The sequence below is a fragment of the Momordica charantia genome, assembly GCF_013281855.1.
Source record: "Momordica charantia cultivar OHB3-1 chromosome 5 unlocalized genomic scaffold, Mcharantia_2.0 BLBB01000005.1, whole genome shotgun sequence".
NCBI classification, from domain to species: Eukaryota; Viridiplantae; Streptophyta; class Magnoliopsida; order Cucurbitales; family Cucurbitaceae; genus Momordica; species Momordica charantia.
This window is the reverse complement of record NW_028275163.1, coordinates 2,769,589-2,789,799: the sequence shown is the minus strand read 5'-3', so window position 1 is coordinate 2,789,799 and position 20,211 is coordinate 2,769,589. Positions and strand designations below refer to the sequence as shown.

At 34.2% G+C, this 20,211-nt stretch overlaps 2 protein-coding genes and 1 pseudogene across 4 annotated transcripts; all 3 read right to left on the bottom strand.

Moving 5' to 3' along the window:
• Positions 1-7,081: 7,081 nt before the first annotated feature.
• On the bottom strand, positions 7,082-8,822 carry LOC111016246 (putative UDP-rhamnose:rhamnosyltransferase 1). Its single transcript, XM_022291558.2, has one exon. It carries the CDS (start codon positions 8,636-8,638, stop codon positions 7,226-7,228), a length of 1,413 nt encoding a protein of 470 aa, XP_022147250.2. The 5' UTR covers positions 8,639-8,822; the 3' UTR covers positions 7,082-7,225.
• A 2,683-nt stretch (positions 8,823-11,505) lies between these two features.
• On the bottom strand, positions 11,506-13,402 carry LOC148211150 (putative UDP-rhamnose:rhamnosyltransferase 1 pseudogene; annotated as a pseudogene).
• Positions 13,403-14,600: 1,198 nt separating this feature from the next.
• Positions 14,601-19,148, bottom strand: LOC111016329 (mechanosensitive ion channel protein 1, mitochondrial). Of its 3 annotated transcripts, none has more exons than XM_022291689.2 (7): positions 18,858-19,148; positions 17,788-18,677; positions 17,406-17,683; positions 16,796-16,896; positions 16,238-16,345; positions 15,224-15,445; positions 14,601-15,126 (listed from the first exon to the last, which is right to left on the bottom strand). In XM_022291689.2, the coding sequence occupies exons 2-7, from the start codon at positions 18,603-18,605 to the stop codon at positions 15,013-15,015; spliced, it is 1,641 nt and encodes a 546-aa protein (XP_022147381.1). In that variant the 5' UTR covers positions 18,606-18,677; positions 18,858-19,148; the 3' UTR covers positions 14,601-15,012. The 3 variants fall into 3 exon arrangements, with proteins under 3 accessions (XP_022147381.1, XP_022147379.1, XP_087980601.1); XM_022291687.2 differs by having other exon boundaries at positions 18,862-19,148; XM_088124475.1 differs by having other exon boundaries at positions 18,975-19,148.
• Between the last annotated feature and the right edge of the window lie 1,063 nt (positions 19,149-20,211).

The following is a 20,211-nucleotide window of genomic DNA, read 5'->3' as shown; positions in this document are numbered from 1 at the left end:
CCATTTTCAAATCACAAGCTTTTTTTTTTTTTTTTGGATAATTTTAGATATATATATAGTTCAATAGGTTCATGTTCCACCCACCATTTGAAAAAGATAATATTTACATATTTTAAGTTTTAACTCACCTACTTACCATCACAACACGAACCGAAATAGTTTAATAATTGACATCTATTTCTTTTCGTGAAATCGAACATCCTATTTATTACTATTAGAAAATAGATCGTTAATATAAAGAAAAATATAAAAAAAAAATTCGAAAAAAAAGATCAATTTTTTAATAATGATAAGTAGGGAAGATCCTTGCCTACCAAAAAATATATATATATATTAATTAATTAGTAACTTTAAAAAGAATAAATTCTGCCGACATGAATATGATTTAATAGTAATTGACATATACTCTAGGTTGGAGATTGGATCTTTCATATCTCCTAAATTGTTGTACTAAAATATTAATAATAATGAATTTTAAATTTTGTGTTTAATATAGTTTAAAAAACAAAGGGTCTAAAATATCTTTAAGTTTACAATTTTGTATCTAATAAGAAAAAAAATAATACAAATATCTATAGTCTCTAAAATTTTTAAATAAAATAATTATTTTGGTCTTTAGAATTTCAAAATGTTTAATTCAGTTCCTCATCATTAAAAAAAATCATTTTTTATAATTGTTTGCCTAATACTCGCCTCAACCAATTTAATATACCTTTAATATAATTATATAATATATATGTCCACATTAGTTTATTATTAAACATGCTCGAAGTTGTTTTATCTATTTATTAAAATAAAATAAATTAAAGTATTAAAATAATTATTTTAATGGATATTTTAAAATTTAGGTAAAAAATAAAGTCACCCCGCTTAAGAAACAAAAGGGATATTTTGAAAGTAGGGTTTATAATCAGTTTTGTATAAAGTAAAACCCATCAAATTTGGTTTTGTTCATGAACCAAAGTAGCTTTTTGAGAATAATAATTTTCTTGTTCTTTAAATAAAAATTCAATTAATATATATATATATATAGACAATTGTTTCCATTTTTTTAATTTACGTTATACTTCAATTTTATTTAAAATAAAATTGAAATACAAGTTCAGTGTTTACGAGTTTATAATTGGACCCTCAAATTCTCATTTTAGGAACTTTTTAGAAATCTATATTCTCAAATAGTTTCATAAAAAAACTCGTCCAATCCGTTAACAAAATTCATTTATTTCACGTAACATGTTCACCCATCCAAATATATTAACAAAATAATAATTGAATCATACATACCGTTTCTTTTAACAAATATTAATAGACTTTTCTATGAATAAAATTTAACCTATCAAAGGTAAATTTGGGTTTTACTAGAAATGAAGGAAAATTTAGAAATTAAAAAAATAATAGTATTTGAAAATAAAAAACCCATTTAGTTTTCATTTGTATAATATATTTGTAATTTAGAAGTTAAATAGTGTTGCTAAATCTCATCCACAAGGAAAATAATAATTAAAAAAAGGAAAAAGAAAAAGAAAAAGGGACATTCTATGATTTTATTAGGAAGTGGGAAGCATGGGGAATAAGCATGTGAGAGAGAGAGAGAGAGAGAAGTGGAGTGTGTGATTTTACATCGCTGCCCCTAACATTATATTGTTAGTGGGTCCCACATTTGTCCTATTTGAACTTTTTTCTTATTTTGGGGTTTGTTGTGTTTTGTTTAATCTCGTGAATGCTTTCTCTTTCATCTGTCTCATTGTCTCTCTCTCCTCCCTGCGCCACTCCCGACCAACCCACTTCTCACGCTCACGGGTTTATAATATATAATATATATATATATCATTATATATATTATCTCTTTATTTATAAGTAATTGGTTATATTACGCGAACTTAAACTTAATTTATTGGTAATTTCTATATTTGTTTGGTCAAGTGATTATAAATGTGGTTTTAAATATCCGTCGACACATTGATATATCCATGTTTTTATGAGTTTGACATTGACATGAGGGTTGAATTAACATTTTCATCATAGTACAAGAAAATCAACAAAATATGAAAAATTTCAACAAAATGTCGCTAATATATATTAATATTAATTATTTTTAATTAATTTAGAAATAAGAAAATATTTATTTAAATAATTTCTAATTTCTACAAAAATATCCATTGACATCGACATTTTATGCATATTCCCATCGATATTTCTATGAAATTGAGACCTCGATATTTTTATCGACATCAACATTTAAAACGTTGGTGATAAATTGCACTTGTTGTACTTTAAAACAAGATTGACTACATTACTGACAAATACCTATATGTTTTTCAAAAATATATTTATTATTTCAAAAATTTCAATATTATCCTTATGCATCCTTCAAAAATATATTTATTATTTCAAAAATTTCAATATTATCCTTATACATCCGTTAATATTTTGAAAACGTGGAAAAATCTAGAATGACGTGACAATTGTATGGAACAATTAACTTCACAACAACAAATTTGACATTTAGTATGATCAAATCAATCGTGGGCCTGTCATTGTTTCCACCTGTGAATTTTTTTTACCATCATTAAAAGTTAAATTTGTTGTAGTGTCATCTAATTATTCCCAAAAAACTTTAATTAATTAAAATGCTGATCTACCAAGTTAACGTTTTTTTTTTCTTTAGTACAATATTTGAGGGCGGGATCAAATACACGATCATTTTTATCGGAGATACATGCATTAAAATAGTTAGACTACTTGATTAACTTTCTATTTAAAATATCGACGTTTTTTAAGGCAATATTGAAGTTTTTAAAAGGGTGTGATATTTTTGAAACGAAGGGAAGACACCCGGATCGGCCATCCCCTCCCCAAAGAAAGATTAAGCGGGCTGCCGGCCCGACTTCTAAATTAATAGCTTCATTTATGACAGCTAAATGAATCAAAGTTCGAATCGGGCTGCCCAAAGAAATACAGATCTAGGCCCAATAAACCTTTCTGGATCAAGTTGGCCCAACCAACAAAGACTAAGCCCATGATCCAGCCCATGCAAAGCTTATTAGAATAAGGCCATTCGCCCATTATATTGAACTTCTAGTTCAAAGCTTTCGGTTGGGTAAGTACAAATCAATCTAGCATAGTTTTATAATAAGTGCTTTATTTTCCATTCACTAGGTCTCTTTTTTTTTCCTCTTATTTTTTAATACAACAAATTAAGGGTATGAAAGTTCCAACCTCCGATCTCACAAAAGAGTAGATGTAAATTACCACCAAGATATGCTAATTTTCACTCGATTTACTAGTTTATACAAAATATTAATAAAATAAAACCTTAACAAATATTTACAATTTATAGCAAAATATAGAATATGGATCTCAACGGATGACATGGAATCTCAGAGGAATTAGATGCTGGAGGTTGGTGTATTCAAGTGAACAACATTTAGATGTTTATTGGTCAACGCTCATGCTCATTTTTATTCTGACCACCAATAAAAATCTGATAGTTGTTTAGTTTTTTAAAAAATATAAAAACATTTTTTAATGAATTTTTCTCTCCTACTTATCAAAAATTTAATCTTGGTTAACAAAAGACTTCCGGCTGACCCATAAACTAAGTATTTTTCTTTTCAATAACAAACTTTACTAACTCTATATCATAAATTTAATATGCATTTCTAAAGTCAATCTAAACATAACTAAACATAACTGAACTTGTTAAGACATATATTCTTAACCAAATTATCGAAAATTCAAATCCTCACTCTCACAAACAAACACAACTTTCTAGTATTAAATTATATTGGAAGGAGTCATTTATGTAGCTATCTCTATTTTCAATTACTTTTTGAAAAATCTATATTTGTAAAAATTTAAAAACAATTATGCTATGCATTGAAATTTCACAATAAGGGTTTGGCCTACAGTCTAGTTTATAGCTTTCATGTCTTCTAGGAGTATGGTTCTAAATATCGATCAACACGTCGATATTTTCATTGACATGTTTATGTTTTCATGGTTCGATATCGACATGAGGGGTAAATCGACATTTCCATCATACTACAAAAAAATCGACAAAATATAAAAAATATGAACAAAATGTCACTAATATATATATATATATATATATATATATATATATATATATATATAATATCAATATTTATTATTCTTTAACTTATTTAGAAATAAGAAAATATTTATTTGTTATTTTAAATATTTTTTACAATTTTTTAATTTCTATAACTTTTACAGAAATATCCATCGACATCGATATTTTATGGATATTTCCATAAAATTGAGACATCGTTATTTCCATCGACATTGACGTTTAAAACTTTGTATAGGATGCAATAAAACCTCAATCAACTAATGCCGCTATTTTAAAAATATATTGAAAACTAACAAGTTAAATGGTACTCTTTTATTGGATAAAATTTAATAGCTATTTTGAGATCCAAATATTAATGGGTTCACTTTATATTTTGGAGGTGTTTTCATGCAAACATGTTTGAAGGTTTGAACTCACCACCTCTCGATTTAAAATATATGTCAATTATCGTTGAGTGGTATTGAGGTATTCAGAAATTGAAACTCAAATTTGACTTTTTGGAATTTGTAACATTTAATTAATTTTATATATTAATATGTACATCATTGTAATTGTCAACATTTATGCTTCGTTTGACATCTGAATTTGTAGGAAATGATTTCAACTTCCATGATTTTAAATGAATGAAAATGATTTCAAATTCCTAATTACGTTTGGAATCAAAATATGGTAAATCATTAAAATTAAAATTTATTGCTTGGATGTTTACGAGAAATGGAAAAAAGGTATAACATTTTACTATTATGCCCTTAATATTTTGTAGAATATTATATTATTAATAATATAATTTTTTAATATAAACTAGTACTTTCAACCACGAAAAACATAAATAATTTAATCAAATTAACCTAACAAAAATTAAAACCTGTCAATGTTACATTCATTTTAAAAACTAAACAAAAAAAAAAACTTGCAAATTTTTCTTATTCAAATACTAGAAAAATTCTTAAAATCAAATTATTTCAATTTATTCGCAACAATTTGTTTCTTTTTTATTTTTGTCATAGTTATTTTATGATATGCAGTAAAAAAAATAAAAGCAAAAGGAAAAAAAGACGAAAAATATACCTAAAAAACAACATATAAACATCTAAACAATATTGAAATATAAAGAATCTTAAATACACCAAAAACAAAATAGAAAATCTATCTTTGTTACAGTGGTGTTATATAAAAACAAAATCTTTGTTACAGTCGTGATGCAAAAAAAAAAAAAAATCGAGTTTATAGAATAAAAGAAAAAAGAACTAGGAAGAAATCAAATTTTGAAACTAATTTGATTGATGATGTACAAATAAAGAGGTTAGAGTGCTAAGTTTTTATTCATGTAGGGTAAAATCGAAATTTCTTACATTTAAAGTTAAAATCCTTACACATCAAACCTATTTCGAACCAAAAATATTTAAACCAAAAACATAATTCAAAATCATTTAGTATTTCAAATTTTTTTTTCTTTACTTATCCCAAGAAATGAAGATTTTGAAATCCCTAATTGGAGGTTCAAACAGGGGTTAATTACAAAGTTTAATGGTAATATAAAATTTTGTAATCACCACTCCCCACGGCTATATATAAATTAAAGGGACTCTTCCTCCCTTTCTAATTATATTTTATTTTGTTAATTAAACTCATTTGAATATATATGAAATGACATATCAATACTAAAATGCCATGGCAAGGGAAGATTAATATCTAATTTCTTCTATTGCGATAAAGAATAATATTTCAAACATACTGATAAACTTACAGAGACTAATTAAAATTTACCGAACTTTCCATTCAAATTCACATTGATTAGTGAAGTGAATGATTCAAAATATATGAGAGAAAATAAATTGTCTTGATAAGTATAAAGAATTTTGAGTGAAACTAAAATGATGACGCGAGTGTTATGCCTAAAGCAGGCAATATAATATGGCATAGAGCTTTGAGAAGAATTGATATCTGTTGTTATGAATTGGACTCTCAAGCCTCGAGGTTGATGTACTAAAAAATAACAGTGGAATATTATTGAAACTAAACCAAATGCAAACCATCGAACTTCCGTGGAAGCTTGTTACAACGACCAATTTAGCAATGTTCGACAAGAGCCACCTCCCTTGAACGTCACAGATCAAATATCTTGCCAGAAAAAGAAGAAAGAAACAAAATAATAGCTTTAATTGGAATCGGAATCCCCATTTTTTAGGAATTGGACAAAATCCTCAACGTATCGTTGATGAAGCTCGGTGTTCCCAAAAATGGCGGCAGCCTCCATTGCTCGCCTCCTAAATAATAATGATGAGATGATAAACAAGAAAAGTAAAAAAAAAAAAATGAAAATTATATTGTTTACTATGCTGCAAGAAATAAATTAGGTTTGAAGCAGTACTTTCATAAGACGGTGACACGACAAAATGTCATAATAACAAGTTCTCCGGGGTACGATTATGTCGATTATAACTAAAATTAAAGTCACTAGGTGCAATTTACTCCTAAATTTTTAGAACATAAAACATCAAAACCAAAAGCTATTTCCTTCCGAAGAAATTCGGACATGAAAACTATCACAAGATATTGTATCTTCAAAACACGATATTTATTATCAAAATAAACATAGCTCAGTGGTAATTGACATATACCTCTAATCATAAGATTGTGAAAGACTCCTTGTTCATTTCTTTCAACTTCAATCGTAAGGCCCTTCTCCACCAGAAGCCTCGCATTTAGCGGTTGATTAATGATGAACGACAATACTACAACGCAGTAATACCCGAATTGCAGAACTTCAATGGCGGATCCCCACCCCGCGTGAAACAAACACCCTCCGATCGTCGGATTCCCCAAAATTTCCACCTACGGGGCCCACCCCATACTCTTTAATTGATTTTGAAAGAGTGTACCAATCGACACCGATCGATTCACTTCTTAAATCGAGTTTTTGTTGATCGGATCGGTTTTTCGACTTGATTTGATCCCCGTGGTTGTGTCAAGTATTTTTCAGAGTTAGCACAGCAATGTTTTCCTTTGTTTTAAAAAGGGGTAGTTCTAGTACACTCAATAATTTTTAAAAAACATAACAAATCGAAACCAAAAGCTATTTTCATCTGAAGAAATTATAGCTTGAAACTGTGGCGAGAAATCATATCTTCAAACACCATTTAATTGATTGGGATCTCCATTTTTGAGGAATTGGACGAAATCCTCAATATATCGCCGATGAAGCTCGGTGTCCCCAAAAATGGCGGCAGCCTCTCTGGCCCGCTTCCTTATCTCTTCTCCTTCCTCTGAAACCATAGCTCCTTTCAGAGCTTTGGCTATGGCTTCTCCGGTGAAAGACCCGTCGTCTTCATTTCTTTCAACCTCAATCGCAAAGCCCTTCTCCACCAGAAACCTCGCATTCAGCGGCTGATCGATGATGAACGGCAACACTACAAGGCAATGCCCGAATTGCAGAGCTTCAATGGTGGATCCCCACCCCACGTGAAACATACACCCTCCGATTGTCGGATGCGCCAAAATCTCCATCTGCGGGGCCCACCCCATGCTCGTGATCCCTCTCTCCGCCGTCCTCTCCAGGAATCCGACCGGAAAAGCGTCGGAATCCTCCGTCGCCCAGGCCGGCTTTCTCAGAGACCATAGAAATGGGAGCTCCGAGAGCTCCACTCCACGCGCTATCTCGTGAACTTGATCTTTCGTGAGTCTCCACTCGCTGCCAAATCCGACGAACACCACGGATCGGGGATTCTGTTTGTCGAGCCACTCGAACGTCGATTTCCACGGCGAATCGGCGGGGAAATGGAGCTCTGTTTTTTGGGGCTTTTCCGGCGGGAGAAGCCCTAGAGGAACTACTTTTTTTCCACAAATTTTGCTGTATAAATTCAAGTATAAACCATCCGATTCGTCGCAAGCACGAAGCAGAATCGCTTCACAGGCGGAATGAATCTTCGCCACCCGCTCGCGAACACTCATCCCGCTCTCGTCCTCCACAGGAAATTCAGAGAGCATCGTAACGGCTTCAAATCGTCGAAACGACACCGTCGACCGAAATTCACCGATCTGGATCGGCGTCGTGAGCTTCTCCACATCCGTTGGCCCTTCTCCGAAAACCTTCTCCACGAACGCGAGAAATCCAGCAGAGAGAACGTTGAAGAACAGGATCGGGATTCGGAAGTCTCGAGAAACGTCGCAGATCCAAGTCGCGTTAAAATCGACGATGAACCAGTCCGGCGGATTCGGATGACCGGCGACGAAGCTCCGGAACGCCGGCTCGGCGAGATCTAGGGCTTTTTGGAGATAAGGAACCTTGTCGAGCGGGAGGTCCACCGTCGCCTCGGCGCCTTCCGGTAGGAGATCGCCACCGAGCTGAATGGGGACGAGAGTGATGAGGGAGGCGAGAGGTGGAGGAAGTTTTGGGAGTCTCTGTAGATTTCTAGGAGTGGAGACGAAGGAGACGTGGACTCCGGCTTTGGCTAGGGCTATGGAGAGATGAAAATTGGGAATAATGTGGCCGAATGCGCACCATGGAAATTGAAGAACATGGAGTTTTTTTCCCGCCGCCATTGAAGGTACCACTGAAGCTGCTCCTTCCTCTCTGCAACTGTGTTTGAAATAAGCAACCGCTTTCCCTGTGGTTGGTAAGAGATGTGGCTTAATATTACTAGTGCATTTTAGCAATTACATTATTTACCTATCGAGACGTGTAACTCTATCTTTTTGACACGTGTCTATTTGTCAAATTATTAAAAGTGCCACATACCTTGTCTCTATACTTAAAAACTCTTAGTCTTATTGCATTTATTGCTACTCTCACTGCCATTCTGGATGGAATGCTAAAATAAAAAGAAGGGATAAGAGCAGAAGAGAAGAAACCAAACAAACTGAGAAAGAGAAGGTAGGAGAAAGAAAAAAGAGAGAGAAAAAATAGGGGGAAAAATGAATTGAAAAGAAAGAGGGAATGGCTAATATAAAGCCACGTGGGTTGAAAAATGTAAAAGAAAAAAAAAATCTTCACATGATTCAGGTGAAATATATATGAGTATTTACTTTGATTTGTTTATTATTATATTTTACTTTTTTTACCCACTTTTCTTCTCTAACTGAGGTGGCTCTTTTATTGCCATTCCTTCTTTTTCATTTATGTTTTCTCTCTCCACCTATCTTCTCTTTCTTCTTCCCCTCTCTTCCCTTTCGCACTCATTTTGAACAACTCTGATTTCTTCTAAGAATCGACCAAACCGATCGGAACGATTGGTTGAACTGTCGATTTGTATTGAGAGATAAAAAAAAAGATTTTGACCGATCGAAACCGATTATGTTGGTTTTTAGCGTTGGGGTTGGCCAAAAATCGACCCCGACCGACCTAGCCTACCACTTCTCAATTTTATTTCATAGGTAGTAAATTTGAATGGATTCGATTAGTCTTTTTCAAAAAGAGATTATTATATTAATAGTCTATTTATGAATCATAGTGACAATTGAAATGTATAAAATTTAACACTAGTGTATCTTAAGATACACCTCAATATTAAATAATTTTTAAAATCTAGAAATGGTAAATTGCGAGGTTACACTTAAATCCCTTAAAATGTGCTTAATTATAATTTCCAAAATAAAAAAATCCCCAAAATCATCCATTTTCGAAACCCCTTTCTTTGTCTTCCGACTGATTTTTCTTTTCTTACTCCAACCATCCGTTTTTCTTTCTCTTACCGTTTGTTCTTCTTCCTTCGACCGCCTGTCTTTGTCTGCCTTCTCCTCCGACCGGCTCCATTTTTCTCGATTGTCGTCTCCGTTTATTCCGTTCGAAAGGAGATTTTCGTTCTTCCTTCTTCTCCAGTCGTTTCTGCTTGCCTTCGTCTCCGGCCGACGTCTGCTTGCCTTCATATCCGACTGCCTCCATTTTTCTTCGTCGCCAGAGCAGTTCGTCTCCGTTTATCCTGATCGGAAGCTTTGCATTCAAATGGTTGTTTTTGATTTCTGATTTCATGTGAACTATTTGTATATATGCGGATATGCGGATATATACTATAATGATTTTGAATGTATATATGCGGATATATATGGGGATATATACTGTGATTGTGAATATATTTTTTGAATATGCGGATATATGTTTATTGAGACTTCAAAAGATGTTTACGTGATTTTGAATTGTCCTTGAAGTTTGAGCACCTGTAGGAGCGAATTTAGGAAAAATCAATATTTTTGAATGAGTAAATTAAGGTTTTAAATGAGTGAATTAAGCCATTTATGTTGAAAATTAATATGGGATCCACAATAATTAAATAATTGTGATAATAATTTATGGAATTAAATTTTTTATATTTTAAAAAAACAAATAAATATAATAAATATAAATACAATAAATAAAAATTAAATCAGAATTAAAATAAAATCGTGCAAGAAACCTAAAAATGTGAAATTAGAAAATTTTGAGAGACATGGTCTCTTTTAAAAATGACTTTTACAAAAGGTCTGTATCAACGGTACAAAGTGGACCCCAATTTGACTCGCCCTCTTCTTCCCATTCGTTGGAGGGGTGTACATTAATTTTCAAAAAGCAACCAAAAATTCAGAACAAATCGATTAATTTTCCAAAAAAAATCGTTGCAGTGCTCGCCACCTCTGCTCTCATAAATGCTGACTGATGTGGTTGTTTAAAGTTTGAGATATTTTTGAAAAAGAGTAAAATGTTCAGGGATATTTTTTTTTGTAATTTAACATATTATTTATTCTATTTGATCAAATATGATATAAAAATGTAACTTGAGTCTAGCTTGATTAATTAAGCGCAGTAAAAAAATGGAAAGTTTGAATATTATTCTGTATTTTTTAAATTAACGAACAGATGTTACAGCGGTTAACTTTAAAATTCAAACTACACCTCATGAAAGTTTATCAAAATGGAATGTGTCTAAAAACTCACTTGTAGGATTAATAGAGTAAACTGTTGCCAAAGCGAGTATAACTTAGCGGTAACTTTTAAAGAATGATGATAACTCTGGACATAGGATAGATTGTATCTTTAATGATTTTCATTTTAATTTTTATACTTTTGAACCTTCATTTTAACTATGGTACTTTTTAAAAACGATAGTTTTGTACGGAGGCATATCTATTAAAAAAATCTATTTTGGTATAATATTTTTAATAGTTCATTTTATTTCCGGTAATTTTTAAACTTTGAAAACATTTATTATATATTAAATAGTTTAACAAAATTCCAACTTAATCTAATTATAAATATTAGAGATTTGTCCATATTAAATGGAGTAGATTTCGCCCTATTCTATTCAACTTAAATTTTTGTCTATTTGATATAATTGTTGCCGCTAATTTCAAAACTAATAAATTATTACCTATCTAATTTATGAATTCTTGAATTAGTTATTGGTAAATCATTTTCACTAAATTTGAAACAAAGTTGATTGAACGAAAGTTCTATTTTCCTCCCACCTTCATTTTATTTTATTTCTTTCATTCTTTCAATATCAAACCCAATAGATTTTTAGAACATAAAACATCAAAACCAAAAGCTATTTTCTTCCAAGAAATTCAAACATGAAAACTATTGCAAGAGATCGTATCTTCGAAACACGATGATTTTTATTGATTCGAATCCCCATTTCTAAGGAATCGAACGAAATCCTCTACGTATCGCTGATGAAGCTCGGTGTCCCCAAAAATGGCGGCAGCCTCTCTGGCCCGCCTCCTTATCTCTTCTCCTTCCTCTGAAACCATAGCTCCTTTCAGAGTTTTGGCTATGGCTTCTCCGGTGAAAGACCCGTCGTCTTCATTTCTTTCAACCTCAATCGCAAGGCCCTTCTCCACAAGAAGCCTCGCGTTCAGCGGCTGATCGATGATGAACGGCAACACGACAAGGCAATGCCCGAATTGCAGAGCTTCAATGGCGGATCCCCACCCCGCGTGAAACAGACAACCTCCGATCGCCGGATGCGCCAAAATCTCCATCTGCGGGGCCCACCCCATGCTCGTGATCCCTCTCTCCGTCGTCCGCTCGCCGAATCCGGGCGGCACGGCGTCGGAATCCTCTGCCGCCCAGGCCGGCTTTCTCAGAGACCATAGAAATGGGAGCTCCGAGAGCTCCACTCCACGCGCTATCTCGTGAACTTGATCTTTCGCGAGTTTGCACTCGCTGCCGAATCCGACGAACACCACTGATCGGGGATTCTGTTTGTCGAGCCACTCAAACGTCGATTTCCATGGCGAATCGGCGGGGAGCTCTGTTTTTTGGGGCTTTTCTGGAGGCAGAAACCCTAGAGGAATCACTGTTTTTCCGCAAAAATTCTCGTACAATTTCAAATACTCAACATCGAATTCGTAGCAAGAACGAATCGCAATCGCTCGACTGGCAGAGATAATCTTCGTCACGCGGTCACGATCGCTCATACCGGAATCGTTCTTCTCAAAAAATCCCGAACGAACCGCGGCCGCTTCAAACTGCCGGTACGCCACCGTGGATTTCTCCCCCTCAATCACCGGCGGCGTCATCAGGCTTCCGATTTCCGACAGAGGAAGCCCTCTCCCAAGAACATGCGCGAAGAAAGCAAGAAATCCAGGGGAGAGAACACGAAAAAAAACGATCGGGATTCGAAACTCTCGAGAAACATCGCAGATCCAAGTAGCATTGAAATCGACGATCATCCAATTCGGCGGATGAGGATGATCGGCGACGAATTTCCTAAACGGCTGCTCGGCGAGATCTAGGGCTAGTTTGAGATACGGAATCTTGTCGAACGGAAGATCGACGGTGGCCTCTGCAGCTTCCGGCAAGGGATCGCCGGGGAGTTTGGGGAGTGGAATGGGGACGAGAGTTACGAGGGAGGAGAGCGACGGAGGAATTCCGGGGAGTCTCTGTAAATTTCTGGGGGTGGAGACGAAGGAGACATGGACGCCGGCTTTGGCTAGGGCCATGGAGAGCTGGAAATGGGGCATAATATGGCCGAAGGCGGACCATGGAAACAGAAGAACGTGGAGATCGCGTTCCGCCATTTTTGTGAGCTTGGAGATGAATAATCGCTTGGGTATTTATATATTGTTGGAAATGAGCACAGAGCGGCCATGAAAGTGCTTCCATGGAGGTCGCGTGATAATATCACAATTTTTGTGCCTCAGATTCTTGGGTCGCAATTTAGGTAACTTGACTCTGGTTGACTTTGAATTGCAAAGCAGATATTTCTAGATGGGGCATATGACGGTAAATAGCGTCACAAAATTAGCTTAAAAGTAATGTAAACGGCGACAAAGTTGCCCAACGAAAGTTTAACCAAGTTCGTCTCGATATCATGAAAATATCGATAAAGTGTCAAGATACTTCTATAAAAGTTAGAAAAATAAAACAAAAAATTGTAAAAAATCTTTTAAGTTAATAAATAAACATTTTCATATTTCTAAATCAGTTAAAAATAATTAATATTAATATTATGTATATATTAGTGATATTTCGTTGATATTTTTTATATTTTATCAATTTTCTTGTACTATGATAGAAATGTCAATATACCCTTCATATTACGGATATGTTAACGTTAATATTGATAATTTAAGACTTAAATTAGGATAAAACTTATCTGCCCACTAGAATAAGATATGGGGAGTGGAAAACTTAACAGAAATTCATTCCATAGAAAATTTTTCCAACCAATATTTTAGGATTTTAGATTTATATATATATATATATATATATTTTGTATGCTTCTTTAAAAGAAAAAGACACCATGAAATGATGGACCTAAAAATATCATAGAATTTATTTATTTGCCTCTCTCCACAAGGTATATATGCCTAACTACCAAGTTATTTCTAATTTGGAAGGTCGATTATTTCGTTCAGGGAGGATGTCATACTATTTATATCCTTCTTATTGGTCTTCATGGTGGAAAGGAAAACAACTTCGTTCCAAAACTTTCAAGGTGTCTATAATAAAAATGGAAAAAAGGAAAAAAAAACCAATTTAACCCTTAAATTTTATAAAATAATTCATTTTGGCATTGCCATAACTTTTTCTTTAGTAGCTTATTGGATAACTTTCTAGATTTAAATACTCTTTTGTGTACTTTTGATTTTGGTTCTGGTAGTTTAAGAAACGTCTTATTTTAGTGAATTCATTCACAAAATTTTTTAAAATGTTGTCATAAATTTGTATTAAAACACTTCTATTGTGTTTAAATTTTATAAACAAAGACCAAAGTGAACATTCTCGTTTGATGACGTTCCCGCTTCTTATTTTGTGAATCAGACATAGTTTGGTAACCCTTTCAGTTTCTCTTTTCTAAATTTTGAGAAACATTTAAAAAATGAAAAAAGAAAGGAACTAAATTTCAGAAACTGCCTTTCCATTTTTTAATTTCCATTTTTATTGACCCATATGAGCAAAAAGTTATATAATTTTATTATTATTACTGATTCATCACTGTGTTTTCGGGATTACAAAACATGTATCTTTTAAGCCACCTGTCCAGAAGTTCATTGCCAAAGATCACATAAAAGCTATTAGACAATCTTGGCCAAACCTGCTGCCGTTTTCACAACAATTTTTTTGTTTTTTTTCTCTCCCTTTTCTTTTCTGGAAATAAGAAAAATATTCACAATAATGTCAAAACATGAAGAAATCCATTGCATCAAATAGTTAAATCTCAGACGAAAATGCTTGTTAAGCTTTACGAAAATGTCCATGCCTGTGCCAGCGCCCGCGCCCAGCAGTAATCTCCAACATTCCATTCTCTGTCAACTACCAAAAATACAAACACACAAGAATTCTACATGGAAATTTTGTAAGGTGGTGTTCAGAACTTTACATTGATGGATGAGTTGCTCTATCAAAATGGACATGATTGAACTCCTGGCTCTCCTGTCGCATTGAGAAATGTCGCCCATTTACGTGACATTTCTCCTTTCAATTGTGCATCGAATCATCATTGGTTCGTCCAATCAGACATGGTGCTACCCAAGGTTGCACCATGTTCTTTAATGATCTGTACTGACTGAAGGAGGATATCTTGCTCCGTGGAGAATAACTCATCTTTACTCTACATAAATAAAATTGAAGTACGTAAATATATAGTTTGAACTTGAAGGGGCGACACGTCGAGGAGCTACCAGCGCAAGCCAAAATATTGGACTTACCATCTTTCTAAGGTTGCAACCAATTGTCAATTCTGCATATGTACTCTCAATTTGAGAGAGAAAGCAATAAGGAGCCTCCTTTCCCAAGAACACTTTTGGGTGAGATCTAAGCATACTCTTAATGTTATCTGATATCTGAGAAACAGTACTGAGATTATCAACTTGCAAAGGAATTTTCTTGGTGATGGCACGCCACTGCGCCCTCGATTTATTTACAATTACCTACAAAATATCACCATCTTGTGTTAACTGAAACTTTAGAGTAACGACCGTAAATAAATAGATTAAATCACTATCTTAATCCAAGAACTCCATCGAATTCCTTAACACATAATCAATCAAGAGATTCATGAGAAAATATTTAGAAACAACAAAACGTACGCCATGAAAACATATCCTCGAACAAATTCAAGGATCAAACATAGAAGATAAAATATAGCATTACAAGAAAGTTTTCCCACTCGTGACTATTGAGCATCCCCAAATCCAAACAGATGATTCCTAGATTTTTTGCCTCGTGGGAGTTGGAAATGATATGTTTTTACACAAAGAAATAGAGATATCTAAAATGGATAATTTACTCTAAAAATTCCAAAATAAATATTAATAAAAAATTTGTTAAGACATGCACAGAGACTTCCAGAAAAATTAATTTGAACATAACAATCGCATGTTCTACATGAGCAGAGGCCTCTACAGGATCACAGTTTTACCAAAACTTGTACCCTAATTCCAAATAGAAAGCCAGTATCCCTTCAGATCTCCCAGATAACAAATAAACTTGATCAAATTATTGGCTACACATGCATCGTTCAGCAATGGAAACTACTAGTCAAATACGTCTTGACTTTTATTAGAAATTTTAAATAATGGAAGCATTGAGTTCAGTGAGGTGGGTGACCATGTAAAGGTGCAGTGATTACTGTTTATAAAGGAATAAAAATAAAGGCTAAAAAGATAACCGTGATATAATAAAATAATAATATTAACCCAAGAACACAAAAAAAAATCCACCTGGCTAGAAAATAGAGAATTTGGAACAACGATTGGAAATTTTTCAGCGCTTAGTAATGATGTTGTCATTAGTCCCATTTCCACAACTTGACCTTCAATAGCACCAGCCTGCAAATGGAAAGTTGCAACTCGTTTCAAAGTTAACGAGAAAGGACAAATAGAACAAACTTGCAGAAACAGTCTACAAGTTTCCACCAATTTGTTTGATGTTATCAACTCCCAGTAAATGCAGAGAGAAAATGCTTCTAAATGACTGATAAGTACACATGACAGAACTCCACCATAGTGGACTTAACAGTATTACAAAGTATCACAAAAAGATCAACTGGATACAAAGATGCATGTCATCTAAAAGTCCAAGCATCATTGATATTGAGTTTTCAACTTCAATGATGCTTTTATCAAAATAGTAATAATAATAGTAAACGAAAAAAATTGAAGTCAACCTCAGATTCAAATCTTCCAACTTTTGTGGATCATACATGCAAAAGGATTACAAGATACATCTTCGTTCCACGCCAAAAGATGAAGGAAAAAGATGATTCACATCACACACACCTTAATTGTATCTCCGAGAGAGAAGGGTTGTGAAAACTGCATCGTTAAGCCGCTTAAAACATTCCCAAGTATGTCCCTCGCAGCAAAAGCAGCGGCCACTCCTGCAAAGAGGAAGTAAGAGATTTAGAGTACAATACACATGTTCCATATTATAAACAATAAACAAGCCTGATTATCCTCCAAAAAATGGCTGAAGAAGAGCATTTCCAAGAACATAATTGTTATCTCAGAGCTTGTCTCCATTCACCAACAATACGTAAGTATTGTATTAGCTATCTCTTCATTTTTATATCGATAAATGTCAAGGCCAGTTACGGACTCCTCAACTAATTTCATGAGACAATTTCCAGACTCTACACAACATTTACTTGCCACATAAACTTGACCATTGGGCAATCTAGGATGGTTACGGGTAGTATTAATTATCAATAGAGGCGTTTCTTCTTTTTCCTTCATTTTTTAAGCAGTTAGTTAGAAAACAGAAGCAGATGAATCATGTTGAACGTTGAGCCCTAGCAACAGACAAATTAAGTGGAGGACACGTGACCCCAAACCAAGAATCAGTACAATGGAAATAAAACTACAAAGCCATTTGGCAGGAAGCTCTCACCTCCAATGCCACCAACGGTCAACATAGACTGAACAGCCACCCCAGATGCCTCGGCCAAAGCCATTAATCCGATTGCAAATAGGCCAACAGATGAAACTTTGTCTAGGGTAAGCAACTTTTCCCGATCAAGCCCTGAAAAACTCTGGGAGGCCAATGCTCGAGACAGCACATTTGTTTTCCAGCGATAAATAAACCAGACAAGGGAAAGAATGACAGCCCCCCTACACGCCTGTGTAACATATTCTGATGCAACAGTGGTAGGTGCAACCATCATGCCACTGAAAATCAAAGCTTAGACAAATATTGCAAGGTAAGATAAAGGTACACAACCTGAAAATCCATGTGTAAATAAGAGAATTATGTTGAAGTTTGAGCCACTAACATTTGAGAAAATGCAAAGAAGGTAACAAGATATCGCAAAGGATCCTCCAAGGCACCCCAAAAGCTTTTCTCATAAGGAATTTCCTCAACAGATATGCTTCCAGATAGTAAGGCAACGGGACCTCGCATTGAATACTTATGGAATCTCCTCAAAAGCCTAGGCATTACCAGCCAAGCCAAGAGAGTAGCAGTTAAGGTCATACTCACAGGAACAATTACATTTTTAAGGTATGGATGTGAATCAAAGAGTTTATCTACGTGAGGAGTGAATTCATCAGACACTTCTTTAGCCTTCTGCTCGGTGAAAGATGCTGCATCTACAGCACTCTGCCAGACATCCTTAACTCTTTCAAGCCATTCCTTTCCAGTTCCAACATCTTGGGTGTTACTGATATCTGCTTCAACACCAGCAGAAGCTGCTGAAACACCAGTGTCTCCAGTTATATCAGCTTTCCTGCTAGAAGCCGATGAATACAATCGAGGATTTGACAGATGGCCGGGTGAAGTAAGAGGGACAGTTCTCCAGTATCTCACCGACCATGCAGGCAAAAATGTATCAATGGGATATGCACCGTGACTGGAGATATTTAAACCACATACAGAAGCTGCCCTTGGGAAACCAGTACCCGAAGTGTTTTTCGTGCGGCGAGAGTTATCATTGTGGCATTTTTTATTTAGAACAGTACTCGGTCTAAGACCCCGGTCAACGTACTCGGAAATTTTGGTGTAAGGCTTGTAAGATTGAGATGAGTACGGGTTCAAATAAGAGCGTGAGGAAGTATAAATCGACTTCAGAATGAAAATCCTGATGCCAGCCATTGGAGCAATTCGGCAGAGTCCAATAAACTCTGTAGAACCAGACTGAACTCAATTATCAATTGAGTTCCAAATCTGCAAGACAAGATATTCAGGTGACAATAATCCAACAACGGAGTGATTCAATATCACAATTGACAGCGAAGACGCATTATAGAAACACACGCAGCATAAACTTTGACTACGATTACATCCACAAACTCAAAACCGTAATCAGGAAGCAAATAAATCGAAGCAAATTTAGCATAAACATACTAACAAAAGAATCAAATCAAATCTCGTGTCCTTTCCTTTCCTTGGCTACTCTGCGAGAAAACAAACGATCAAACACAGACGACTGCTGAATCCATACGAATTCTCCTCCAACTTAACCTGGTAACTAGAACATAAATGGTTCCAGAAACTTCAAATTCACTGATCTGTGGTGGAGGAATCTGAATGAAGTGACATTGAAGTTCCTGAAAGTGAAAGCCCTTCAGGCGAGTTCCTTCCTTGCGATGAACGAAATGGAAATGGCTCAGAAGAAAATTGAAGCAACATCCTTTGCAAAAAAAAGAAAAGTTGAAGCAAAATCGTGTGAATTGTGAGCATGGCCGTAGGAGATCCAGATTATTTGAGGCCGTCGGATGCATCCATTGCCATGATACGATCCATCCAGCGGTGCACGAGCCCCAACTCCAAATGATTCGATAAAAAGAATTTCTATATAAATACCGTAACGGGTCGGTGGGTATCTGATTTGGGTTGGGCTGGACCACAAAAATTAGGGCTCGGCCCAATGGCCTCATCTGTAGAGCATCACTAACCAAAATTAATATTTTTTTTCTTCTAATTAAGAAATAAAATTTGTTGAATTGCCGATTCAGTTTCTCCTTTAATTTCAATTCGATTTCTATTTTTTTTTAATTTGACTCATATAATATGGTTTAGATCTCTAAAAATGTCTCATATTACCATGTTTGGACCATTTTCGTACTTGGTATATTTTCTTTGCATATGGTAAGGAAATGGTATCTTCTTTAAAAATTATGAAATTTTCTATTTAAATATCGTTACTTTTTAATCTAAATGAGGCATGAAACTTTAATGGTTTGTATATTTAATCCAAACTTCTAATTTTAATAATTTTGAATTGTGATTGTAATTTTAAGTTGAACAATATTTAGGTGCTGACTAGTGAGCATCTATCTATCTTGACCATCATTAAAAATTTGACAATTCGTTGTTTTTAAAAGTAATAATTTTTTTTTTTTTTGCATTTATCCTTTTTATTGGTCAAAAATTTAATACTAATTCATACAAGATAGATATTTACCAATTAGTACGGAGTATTTTCTCTTTTTTTCTTTTTTAAGTAGAGTATTTTAAAGCTAGGAGGAAAATTTGTGATTTATGTGAAAAGGATTTTATATATATTTCTAATTTAATTTATGTAACAATTCACTTCTTTTTGTTAATATTACGTCAAATCAATTAATGTTTGTCCAATAGACATGTCATACTATCACATAGTTAACGACAATTATAACACGAAATCATAGTTGAAAGAAATATTGAAACAAATTTTGAGTTTAAAGACTAAATAAACAATACATCAGGTTTATATTTA

What these genes read in the sequence shown, in the direction of transcription:
- LOC111016246 (XM_022291558.2), bottom strand. Translation starts at nt 8,638, where the DNA reads ATGGCGGCGGGAAAAAAACTCCATGTTCTTCAATTTCCATGGTGCGCA.
- LOC111016329 (XM_022291689.2), bottom strand. Translation starts at nt 18,605, where the DNA reads ATGGCTGGCATCAGGATTTTCATTCTGAAGTCGATTTATACTTCCTCA. An exon ending in GACCGTTGGTGGCATTGGAG is followed by an intron (nt 16,897 to 17,405) that starts GTGAGAGCTTCC and finishes TCCTCTTTGCAG; the next exon opens with GAGTGGCCGCTGCTTTTGCT. An exon ending in CTCTCGGAGATACAATTAAG is followed by an intron (nt 16,346 to 16,795) that starts GTGTGTGTGATG and finishes TTCCATTTGCAG; the next exon opens with GCTGGTGCTATTGAAGGTCA.